The following is a 12,799-nucleotide window of genomic DNA, read 5'->3' on the forward strand; positions in this document are numbered from 1 at the left end:
CAATGGGATGAAGGAGTATAATATCAAGGGTAAGATTCTTAGCAGTGTAGAGGATCAGAAGGACTTTGAGGTCTTGGTCCATAGGACTCTTAAATCGGCCTCGCAGGTAGAGGATGTGGTTAAGAAGGCGAATGGTGTACTGGCCTTCATCAATCGAGGGATTGAGCTAAGGAGTTGGGAGATAATGCTGCAGCTGTATAAGACCCTGGTCAGACCTCCCTTGGAGTACTGTGTGCAGTTCTGGTCACCTCATTACAGGAGGGATGTGGAAGCTATTGAAAGGGTGCAGAGGAGACTTACAAGGATGTTGCCTGGATTGGGTGGCGTGCCTTATGAGGATAGGTTGAGGGAGCTCGGTCTTTTCTCTTAGGAGAGATGAAGGATGAGAGGTGACCTGATAGAAGTGTATAAGATGTTGAGGGGTATAGATCAGGTGGATTCTTGAGTGTTACGAGGTAGCTCAGAATGAGTTAAAGAAAGGGCTGAGGAGAGCTGGGCGAGGATATGAGAAGTCCTTGGCGGGTCAGATAAAAGAAAACCTCAAGACTTTTTACTCTTATGTGAGAAATAAAAGAATGACCAGGTTGAGGTTAGGGCCAGTCAAGGATAGTAGTGGGAACTTGTGCATGGAGTCAGAAGAGATAGGTGAGGCGTTGAATGAATACTTTTCTTCAGTGTTCACTAAGGAGAGGGGCCATGTTTTTGAGGATGAGTGCGTGATACAGGCTGATGGGATGGAGGAGGTAAATGTTCTGAGGGAAGATGTATTAGCAATTTTGAAAAATCTGAGGGTAGATAAGTCCCCTGGGGCCAGATGGGATACATCCTGCAATACTTTGGGAGGCAAGGGATGAGATTGCGGAGCCTTTAGCTTTGATTTTTGGGCCTCACTGTCCATGGGGATAGTGCCAGAGGACTGGAGAGTGGCAAATGTTGTTCCTGTCTTCAAGAAAGGAAATAGGAAGGACCCTGGTAATTATAGGCCAGTTAGTCTTACTTCGGTTGTCGGTAAGTTAATGGAAAGGGTCCTGAGAGATAGGATTTGTGATCATTTGGAAAAATGCAGTTTAATCTGAGATAGTCAGCACGGTTTTGTGAGGCGTAAGACCTGTCTCACAAATTTGATTGAATTCTCTGAGGAGGTAACTAAGTGTGTGGATGAAGGTAGAGCAGTTGATGTCGTATACATGGACTTTAGTAAGGTTTTTGATAAGGTTCCCCATGGTAGGCGCATGAAGAAGATAAGGAGGTGTGGGATAGAAGGAAATTTGACCGATTGGATAAGGAACTGGCTGTCTCATAGAAGACAGAGGGTGGTGGTGAAGGGGAAATTTTCATACTGGAGGCCAGTTACCGGTAGTGTACCACAGAGGTCTGTGCTGGGTCCTCTGCTATTTGTGATTTTTATCAATGACTTGGAAGAAGGGGCTGAAGGGTGGGTCAGTAAATTTGCTGATGACACCAAGATTGGTGGAGTAGTGGATGAGGTGGAGGGCTCTTGTAGGCTGCAAAGAGACATTGATAGGATGCAGAGTTGGGCCAAAAAGTGGCAGATGGAGTTTAACCCTGATAAGAGTGAGGTGATTCATTTTGGTAGGACAAACTTGAATGTGGATTACAGGATCAACGACAGGGTTCTGAGGAATGTGGAGGAACAGAGAGATCTTGGGGTTCGTATCCACAGATCTCTGAAGGTTGCCACTCAAGTGGATAGAGCCGTGAAGAAGGCTTATAGTGTGTTAGCGTTTATTAACAGGGTTTTTGAGTTTAAGAGCCGTGGGGTTATGCTGCAACTATACCAGACCTTGGTGAGACCAGGTTTGGAATATTGTGTTCAGTTCTGGTCACCTCACTATAAGAAGGATGTGGAAGCATTGGAGAGAGTGCAGCGGAGATTTACCAGGATGCTGCCTGGTTTGGAGGGTAGGTCTTATGGGGAAAGGTTGAGGGAGCTGGGGCTTTTCTCTTTGGAGCAGAAGAGGATGAGAGGCGACTTAATAGAGGTTTATAAGATGATGAGAGGCTTTGATAGAATGGATGTGCACAGACTATTTCCTTGGGTGGACATAGCTGTTACTAGGGAGCATAACTATAAGGTTTGTGGTGGGAGATATAGGATGGATGCCCGAGGTAGATTCTTCACCCAGAGAGTGGTTGGGGTGTGGAATAGACTGCCTGCTGTGATGGTGGAGTTGGACACTTTAGGACTTTCAAGCGGTTATTGGATAGGCACATGGAGCACACCAGAATGATAGGGAGTGGGATAGCTTGATCTTGGGATTGGACATAGCTCAGCACAACATTGAGGGCCGAAGGGCCTGTACTGTGCTGCAATGTTCTATGTTCTGTCTTGTTGAAAAGTGTATTGAAGATCCTGAAGGGATTTGACAGGATAGAATCCTACGGTGCAGAAGAACCATTTGGTCCATCGAGTTCGCATCAACCACAATCCCATCCAGGCTCTATCCCCATAATCCCATGCGTTTACCCTAGCTAGTCTCCCAACACTTAGCGTGGCCAATCCCACCTAAGCCGCACATGTTTGGAGTGTGAGAGGGAACTGGAGCACCCGTAGGGACCCACACAGACACAGAGAGAACAGGCAAACTCCACACAGACAGTGACCCAAGCTGGGAATCAAAGCTGGGTCCCTGGCACTGTATGGCAGCAGTGCTAACCACTGTACCACCATGCCCCACCCAATAAAAGACATTAGTGAACCAGATGGGTTTGTGTGATAGTCAGCAATGATTTCATGGTCATCAGTAGATTCTTAATTCCAGACATTTTTTTATTGAATTCAAATTCAACCACCTGCCATGATGTGAATTGAACCAGGGTCCCCAGAACATTAGCTGAGTTTCTGGATTGATGGTCTTACGATAATATCACAAGGCCAGCACCTCCCCTTAGAATACAGTTTATTCATTAGTCACAAGTAAGGGTTACATTAGCACTGCAATGAAGTTACTGCAAAATTCCCGTTTGCCACCGTTGGGCACCTCTTCGGGTCAATACACCTAACCAGCACACCAGGATGGATGCTGAAAGGATGTTTCCCCTTGTGGGAGAGGCTGGAGCTAGAGGAATCGGTTTAAATATATGGGTTCTCCCATTTAAGACAGAAATTAGACATTTTTTCCTGAGGTTTATGAACATATGGAACTCTCTTTCCCAAACTGCGGTTGCAGCAGAGTCATTAAATGTTATAAAAGCAGTTAGGAAGATTCTTGACTAACAAGAGATTCAAGGTTATCTGAGGTAAGTGGAACCTAGAGTTGAGGCCACAATTAGATCAGCCACGATCTTCATTATGAATGGCATAGTCCTGCTCCTAATTCATATGTTGGTATGTACTTTTTGAAATGTAATCACTACTGTAATATAGGAAAGCACAGCAATTACTTGTCACTCAGCAAACTCCAAATGGTATTATGATAATGTTTTTAGTGACACTGACGGATAAGCCAGACATTAGAAATAAATCCCTTGCTGTTCTTTGAAACAGTGCCATGAGATCTTTTACAACCATCTAGGCAGTTGTTTAAAGATTCATTCAAAAGACAGCACCTCCAACAATGCGGCGCTCACTCAATATTGCACTGGAGCTTCAGTCTTGATTTTTGTGTTCGTGTTCAAGAGTGGGACTTGAACCCAGAATCTTATGATGCTGAGGCAGGTGCACTACCAGGTAAGTTATGGCTGACACATCGTTAGTACAATATGAGCAAGTTTGTAGCTACTGTATCATTGCTATTGTGAAAGACTATACATCTTGTGAAATGTGTACATCTTGTATCGTTGTTTTGAGCAGAAGTTACAATGGCTCATGACTTTGTTTGAGTTGTGTGCAATTTATTAAGTTGAATCATTGTACTTTAACAATATTGTTTATTTTGGATCCTGCAGTGGACCCTCTTATAGTTAGGTTTCAAGTTTCATTTTGTCCTCTCTCATATATTGGAACATATAAATTCTAAACTGCAGGCTGGTGAATGAACATACATTTTATAATCCTCTGTAATCCCATACTTATATTAAGTAACATAGCTTTCACACCAGAAATCTTTGTGAACCACTTTTAAGGTGAGTGATAGAAGGATTTGAGGGATATTAAGAAAAAACATTTTCACCCAGAAGGTGGTGCCTGGAATTCACTGCTCAGTTGGTTGACTCATCTAAAAAGTACCTGAATCTGCACCTGAAGTGCTGTAGCCTGCATAGCTAAAGACTGGATGCTTGAAGGTTGGATTTCAGTGGGAGGCTAGTTTTTTTTTCAGCTGATGCAGGCATGATGGATTGAAGGCCTTTTTCTGTGCTGTATCTTTTCTATGGTTCTATTTATAATGGCTCAGATAAACAGCTTAAAGGAACAACTGTTTATTGGCATGTTAGCTGTTTAAAAACCTAAGTGCTAATTCTGCGTTCACCTCCATTCTTTACATAATGAGATGCAACATCATGCATCAACAGTAAGGGTAGCTTCACTAATGGCAAATGAACAAGACACACTGCACAATTTGTGGGTTCATGTGAAAACACAGGAATGAAGGGAGCAGACACTTTCAGTCACTGAAGTGTAATAGCAGTGTGCTTTCGCTACATCAAACTGCAGGTTTCTGGCCTTGGAAATTTTCCTCAGTCTAATCCCCATGATGTTATACTTGTATGTTTGATATTCGAAATTCCACAATATCTCAAGGAAAAGGAAAATCTGAGGGATGCTACTGGCAATTTCTCTCTCTCCTGAGGTTTCCCTGATCGTTATGAAATGAATCAGTTGGGTGGGGCAGGTTATCTTGACAGCCCCTGGAAAACAATTGCACCTGAACGAGCTAACTTGGTCCAAAATTATTTGTTGAGTTAATACATCAAAAAATTGCATTATTGAACGGTAAAATGACTTGCATTTGCCTAGAGCTTTTCATGACCTCTGAAGTATCAAACTACTTTGGTTGTGAAGTATTTTTGATCTGTGATCATTTGTGTCATACAAGGACAATTTGAACTTTCAAGCAGCTTGAAACTTTTTTCTAGCCTTTCTGTCCTATTGATAATCTTGTGATTATTAATAGGGAGGTTAAATGCCTCCATGCTCTGTTCATTTATACACTTATTCTTTGGACTGTGACTGAAACAACTACATCAGGGTAGTGCCTTCGAATGGCATCCACTATTTTCCCATGCCGCTAAATACACATCCTGGGTGACCAGTTGCCTCCAAAGGCATTAAGAAGTGGCAGATTTTCCCACGGCAAATCTTCACCACTTCTAGTGCTGTAAAACGAGTTTTCATATAGAACATAGAACACTACAGCACAAACAGGCCCTTTGGCCCACAAGTTGCGCCGATCACATCTATACCTACTAAGCCATAGAACCATCTGTAACTCCCAATGCCGTTAGATCCCATGTGCTCATCCAGAAGTCTTTTAAAAGACCCCAGCGAGTTCGCCTGTACCACCACCGACGGCAACCGATTCCACTCACTCACCACCCTCTGAGTGAAAAACTTTCCCCTAACATCTCCTCTGTACTTGCTTCCCAGCACCTTAAACCTGTGTCTCTCGTAGCGACCATTTCAGCCCTGGGAAATAACCTCCGAGAATCCACCCTATCTATTCCTCTCAACGTTTTATAGACCTCTATCAGGTCACCTCTCAACCTTCGTCTCTCCAGGGAGAAGAGACCTAGCTCCCTCAACCTATCTTCATAAGGCATGCCTCCCAATCCAGGCAACATCCTTGTAAATCTCCTCTGCACCCTCTCAATAGCTTCCACATCCTTCCTGTAGTGAGGCAACCAGAACTGCACACAGTACTCCAAGTGGGTCTGACAAGGGTCCTGTCTTTTCAAGACATATCAAATGTTTTTTGTTTGGTAAGGATATTTAGGAGTATGGAGCGAAGGTATAAGGTTCAGATCATCATTGTACATCAGAACAACCTGAGACTGAATGACTTATTCTTGATTTTGTGTTTCTATAGGTACTAAAAATAAATTTGGTCCACTGTGTGGAGGGTCCAGACACAAACCTACTTCTGAGACCGATGCAGGTCTTGGCATATCAGTTACCAAACAACTAATACACTACTCAGACCTGGAGAACAGGAATCTCCTTCGAGGCTAGACAAGTTTTTGCCCTCTCTGAAATCATAGGCCTTGTAAGAGTCTGGTGGATGCTTTGCCATCACAAAATCTACTTCATCTGCAAATGCAATTTCAACTCTCAAAGCATTGTTAAAGATGATGAGAGGGCAGTGCTGCTTTAAACACAATAACATATATATTAAACAAGTAATGCATTGCATGTGAGATTTCATTTCATTTTTCAGTTTTCATTTAAAAAATGACAGAGGAAGGTTAACTTAATTCAGCGTTGAAAATTGAATGCATTTATGTATCAACTCTGTTTACATATTTGATTTGTTTACATGTTTATTTTGTTTTTTTTAAATAGGTATACACTTACAAACGAAATGCCTTAACCAGGGAAAAAGTGGTGGCCATGCATCCGAGTAGTATTGAGGGCGTTGAGGATATGGCAACCTTGGCAGATTTGCATGAAGGGGCAATCATGTATAATCTACACATGCGATATAAACAGGACAATATCTACGTAAGTTCAAAACAGCAAAGTGGTATTGAAATGCAATGATGCTGTACAGCAATGCTAAACATTTCTTGTCTAAGTCAATCGCTAAATCTGTATGATGGTTATGAAATGAATCAACTGGGTGGTAAAGATTATCTTGGCAGCTCCTGGAAAACAATTGCACTTGAACTAGCTAGCTTGTTCCAAAATTGTTTGTTCAGTTAATACTTCAAAGAAATGTACTTTTAAATGGTAAAACGATTTGTATTTGCCAAGAGCTTTTCACAACCTCTGAAGTATCAAAGCTCTTTGGTTGTGACCTGTGATCACTTGTGTCATGTAAGGAGAAGTGACACCAAGCTCCCTTGAATAGCTATATGAAAAAGACCAGATAATCAGTTTTTAGTGGTGTTGATTCTGGATAAATATTGGCCAGGGCATCAGACATTTTATAAAATTAGAGAATTATACAGCACAGAAGAAGCCCTTTGGCCTGTCGAGTTTGCACCAACAGGTTAGAAACACTTGAACTCCTGCCTAATCCCATCTGCCAACACTTAGCCCATAGCCCTGAAGGTTATGATGTGCCAAGTGCTCATCCAGATACTTTTTAAAGGATGTGAGACAACCCGCCTTCGTTATCTTTCTAGGCAGCATATTCCAGACTGTCACTACCCGCTGGGTAAAAAAAGTCTTCCCTCACATCCCCCCCAATACCTCCTGTCCCTCACCTTGAACCCATGCCCTCTCATGACTGACCCTTCACCTAAGGGGAAAAGCTACTCCTTTATAAGACCCTTGTCAGGCCCCACTTGGAGTACTGTGCGCAGTTCTGGTCGCCTCACTATAGGAAGTATGTGGAAGCTATTGAGAGGGTGCAGAGGAGATTTACAAGGATGTTGCCTGGATTGGGAGGCATGCCTTATGAAGATAGGTTGAGGGAGCTAGGACTCTTCTCCCTGGAGAGACGAAGGTTGAGAGGCGACCTGATAGAGGTTTATAAGATGTGGAGAGGAATAGATAGGGTGGATTCTCAGAGGCTATTTCCCCGGGTTGAAATGGTCACTATGAGAGGACACAGATTTAAGGTGCAGGGAAGCAAGTACAGAGGAGATGTTAGGGATAAGTTTTTCACTCAGAGGGTGGTGAGTGAATGGAATCGGCTGCCGTCAGTGGTGGTGGAGGCGAACTCACTGGGGTCTTTTAAAAGACTTCTGGATGACTATATGAGATCTAATGGGATTGGGGGTTATAGCTAGGTCTATGGCTTAGTAGGTATAGATGTGATCGGCGCAACTTGTGGGCCGAAGGGCCTGTTTGTGCTGCAGTGTTCTATGTTCTATGTCTATGTTATCCACGCTGTCCATAGAGTCATAGAGGTTTATAGCATGGTAACAGGCCCTTTGGCCCAACTTGTCCATGCTGCCCTTTCTTTTTTAAAATCCCTAAGCTAATCCCAATTGCCTACATTTGGCCCCTATTCCTCTATACATAGATAAGTCCCCTGGTCCAGACGGGATTTACCCTAGGATTCTATGGGAGGCAAGAGAGGTGATTGCAGAGCCACTGGCTCTGATCTTCAGGTCGTCGTTGGTCTCTGGTATAGTACCGGAAGATTGGAGGACAGCGAATGTTGTCCCATTGTTTAAGAAGGGGAACAGAGACTTCCCTGGGAATTATAGACCAGTGAGTCTTACTTCTGTAGTGGGCAAGGTTTTAGAAAGAATTATTAGGGATAGGATTTATAGTTATTTGGAGAGTAATGAATTGATTAGAGATAGTCAGCATGGTTTTGTAGCGGGAAGGTCGTGCCTTACTAACCTTATTGAGTTCTTTGAGAAGGTGACCAAAGAGGTGGATAGGGGTAAGGCAGTAGATGTGGTATATATGGATTTTAGTAAGGCGTTTGATAAGGTTCACCATGGTATGCTTCTGCAGAAAATGCAGATGTATGGGATTGGTGGTAATTTAGGTACTTGGATCAGGAATTGGTTAGCAGATAGGAGACAGAGGGTGGTGGTTGATGGTAATTATTCATCATGGAGTTCGGTTACGAGTGGTGTGCCTCAGGGATCTGTTTTGGGGCCACTGCTGTTTGTAATCTTTATTAATGATCTGGATGAGGGTATAGTTGGGTGGATTAGTAAGTTTGCTGATGACACCAAAGTCGGAGGTGTGGTAGATTGTGAGGAAGGGTGTCGAAGTTTGCAGGGTGACTTGGACAGGTTGCAGAGCTGGGCCGCGAGGTGGCGGATGGAGTTTAATGCGGAGAAGTGTGAGGTAATCCATTTCGGTAGGAATAACAGATGTGTTGAGTATAGGGCTAACGGGAGGACTTTGAATAGAGTGGAGGAGCAGAGGGATCTAGGTGTATGTGTACATAGATCCCTGAAAGTTGGGAATCAAGTAGATAAGGTTGTTAAGAAGGCGTACGGTGTCTTGGCGTTTATTGGTAGGGGGATTGAATTTAGGAGTCGCAGCGTCATGTTGCAACTGTACACAACTCTGGTGCGGCCGCACTTGGAGTACTGTGTGCAGTTCTGGTCCCCACATTACAGAAAGGATGTGGAGGCTTTGGAGAGGGTGCAGAGGAGGTTTACCAGGATGTTGCCTGGTATGCAGAAGAGGTCCTATGAGGAGAGACTGAGGGACTTGGGGTTGTTTTCACTGGAAAGAAGGCGGCTAAGAGGGGATCTTATAGAAACATATAAGATGATTAGAGGTTTAGATAGGGTGGATGGTGATAGCCTGTTTCCTCGGATGGAGAAATCTAGCACGAGGGGGCATGGCTTTAAATTAAGGGGGGGTAGTTATAGGACGGATGTCAGGGGCAGGTTCTTTACCCAGAGGGTGGTGAGGGACTGGAATGCCCTGCCTGCTGCAGTTGTAAATGCGCCTAGTTTGGGGGCGTTTAAGAGATTGGTGGATAGGTTTATGGACGAAAAGAGATTGGTTTAGATTAGTGGGTCAATGTTTTTTTTTAAAAATAAGACTGGTTGGCGCAACATTGTGGGCCGAAGGGCCTGTTCCGCGCTGTAATGTTCTATGTTCTATGTTCTATACCCATCGTACCCGTATAACTATCTAAATGCTTTGTAAAAGACAAAATTGTACCCACCTCTACTACTACATCTGGTAGCTTGTTCCAGATACTCACCACCCTTTGTGTGAAAAAATTGCCCTCTAGACACTTTTGTATCTCTCCCCTCTCACCTTAAACTTATGCCCTCTAGTTTTAGACTCCCCTACCTTTGGGAAAAGATATTGACTATCTAGCTGATCTGTGCCCCTCACTATTTTATAGACCTCTATAAGATCACCCCTCAGCCTCCTACGCTCCAGAGAAAGAAGTCCCAGTCTATTCAGTCTCTCCTTATAACTTAATTCATCAAGTCCCGATAGCATCCTAGTAAATCTTTTCTGCACTCTTTCTAGTTTAATGATATCCTTTCTGTAATAGGGTGACTAGAATTGCAGACAGTATTCCAAGTGTGGCCTTACCAATGTCTTGTACAACTTCAACAAGACATTCCAACTCCTGTATTCAATGTTCTGACCAATGAAACCAAGCATGCTGAATGCCTTCTTCACCATTCTGTCCACCTCTGACTCCACTTTCAAGGAGCTATGAACATGACCCCCTAGTTCTCTTATCTATGTCTCTCAAAATCTTGTACACCTCAACTAGGTTGCCCCTCATTCTTCTCTGCTACAACGAAAATGAGATGTGGAGATGCCAGTGTTGGACTGGGGTAAGCACAGTAAGAAGTCTCACAACACCAGGTTAAAGTCCAACAGGTTTATTTGGTTGCAAACGCCACTTGCTTTCGGAGCGCTGCTCTTACCTGATGAATGAATTACAATGAAAACAACCCAAGCCTGTCCAAAACTTAAATATTCCATGGTACCTTGCTAGTCTTCAAATATCACTACAGGATCTTTTACATCCACCTCAAAGAGCAGTTTAACGTCACACTTGAAAGGCAAACAGCTCTAGTTGTGCAGTATACCCTCACAACTGCCTCAACTTCTACCTGAGAGTAGGATTTAAATTTATAATTTCTGAATTGAGATGAGAATGTCAGCAACTGAATGCCAACTCACAAAGGGGCTATAGTGGTGTAATTTTGCATTGTCACGTCATAGCTTATCAAATATCAAGTTTATCAAACACTACTACATTTCTCTAAAGAGAAAGATCTTCGCGAGATTAAGATTACAGGATGCCTTTATTTGAACTATTCTATTTAATCTTCATTGAAGATCAGTTGCAAACTGGACACTAGATTGTGTTCATTGAACAACTCACTGCAAAGCAAAATATTACATTTTCTCCTTGTAAGGCTTGTTTAGGCCTTATTTTGAATACTGTATCCATTTTTGGCCCCCTCATATCAACATTGAAATTCTGAGAAAGCTTTCAATTCCCCTCTAAACCTCTTATCCAAAATCTATGCTCACTGGTTATGGACCCTTCAAGTAAAGAGAATAAGTTGTGCTGCTCATTCTATATTGACCCATTGTAATTTTATTCACTTCCATTAATTCTCCCCTCAGCCCCCTCTGTTCCAAAGAAAGCAACCCTAGCCAATCCAATCTATCCTCATAAATGACGTTTGCAGGACTTGGGTGATATTCTCTTACTCTCCCTGCGCGCAGTCCTGTAGCTCGGGCCTAACCAATGTTTTTATACAGTTCCAGCATGACCTCTCTGTTCTTGTATTTTCTGCCTTGGCTGATAAAGGCAAGCGTCCCACGTGCTTCTTGACCACCTTGATGGACTTTTGGACATGCACCCCAAGGTCCCTCTATTCCTCTCCGCTGATTACACTCTTCCTACCAGTTATTGTGTATTCTCTTGCCTTGTTAGTGCCCCTAAATACAATACGTCACATTCCCCACTGTTGCCCATTGCCCCTGTTCTGCCCACTATTGAAATCTTTCTGCAGTCAACCATTTTTTAAAATTATCGAACCTACAGTTGATATTTGCACGATCTGAAAATTTCTCAGTCATATTCTCTACAATCAGTCCAAATCTTATATAAACCCAAAAAAGCAAGTCACAGTATTGAACCCTGAGCATCACTCATAGAAACGTCCATCGACCGTTACCATTTGTTTCCCGCCTCTGAAACAATTTTGAATCCAACTTCCCACATTGCCTTGAATTTTAGTCTCTCATTTCTGTGACCACTACCAATGAGATTTTATCGGAAACTGCTAAAATCTTTTTGACTACATCAGGCTTGTCCAACCTTTTCACTTAGAACATCATTTCCATTTCTTTGCCATTCAGGGACAAGTGAATGAATTCCAGAAAGATGAGATTTGCAGAACACCTAAAGGTGATTTTCAAAATAAAGTTTAGGGTATGAAGAACTTGCTGAGGAAAGTCAAATTAATTTTAAAAAGGATCATTTATAACGACCATCATTAGCGTGTGGAGCATCAGAATCTGTTTATTTCCTGATATCCACTCACTCACCCACCAAGTGAGTTTGTGTGAATGTGTAGGAATTCTGAAACTACGACTGAACTAGACGTGCACATGAGCGTGCAAGTACGCACACACACACACACACACACACACACACACACACACACACACACACACACACACACACACACACACGTTCACCCACTGTCTCATGCTCGCACTCACTCGTTCTTGCTCCCTGAGTCGCCCGCTCTCTCTAACGCTGGGTCGCCTCTACGTCTGCCCCTGCTCGCGTCCCTTCGGCCACCCCAGCCCTCTTTCACCTGCTCTCTCGCTCCTGGTATCTTCTGCCTGCTCTCACCCCCACTGTGTCTCTCTCTCTCTCTCGCTAGGACACCCACTCTCTCTCCCTTTTTTGTCAGGTCACCTGCGCTCTTTCTCCCTCTCACTGGGTCGCCCTCCCTCCCTCTGGGCTGGTCGCCCTCCCTCCCTCCCTCCCTCCCTCCCTATGGGTCGATCGCCCGCCCGCTCTCCCTCCCTCTGGGTTGGTCGCCCGCCCTCCCTCCCTCTGGGTTGGTCGCCCGCCCTCCCTCCCTCTGGGTTGGTCGCCCGCCCTCCCTCCCTCTGGGTAGGTCGCCCTCCCTCACTCCCTCTGGGTTGATCGCCCGCCCTCCCACCCACCCTCCCTCTGGGTTGGTCACCCGCCCTCCCTCCCTCCCTCTGGGTTGATCACCCGCCCGCCCTCCCTCTGGGTCGCCCGCCCTC

At 44.0% G+C, this 12,799-nt stretch overlaps 1 protein-coding gene across 1 annotated transcript in view; it reads left to right on the forward strand.

Annotated features, from left to right (window-relative positions):
- myo10 (myosin X) overlaps positions 1–12,799 on the forward strand; it is a 351,157-nt gene that overhangs the window by 138,834 nt on the left and 199,524 nt on the right. The window contains exon 3 of the mRNA XM_080204973.1: positions 6,461–6,619. Coding sequence (XP_080061099.1) covers positions 6,461–6,619 — 159 coding nt within the window. The remainder of the gene's footprint in view (positions 1–6,460; positions 6,620–12,799) is intronic.

Source organism: Carcharhinus amblyrhynchos, chromosome 2 (genome assembly GCF_965287045.1).
Source record: "Carcharhinus amblyrhynchos chromosome 2, sCarAmb.v2.hapA, whole genome shotgun sequence".
NCBI lineage: Eukaryota > Metazoa > Chordata > Chondrichthyes > Carcharhiniformes > Carcharhinidae > Carcharhinus > Carcharhinus amblyrhynchos.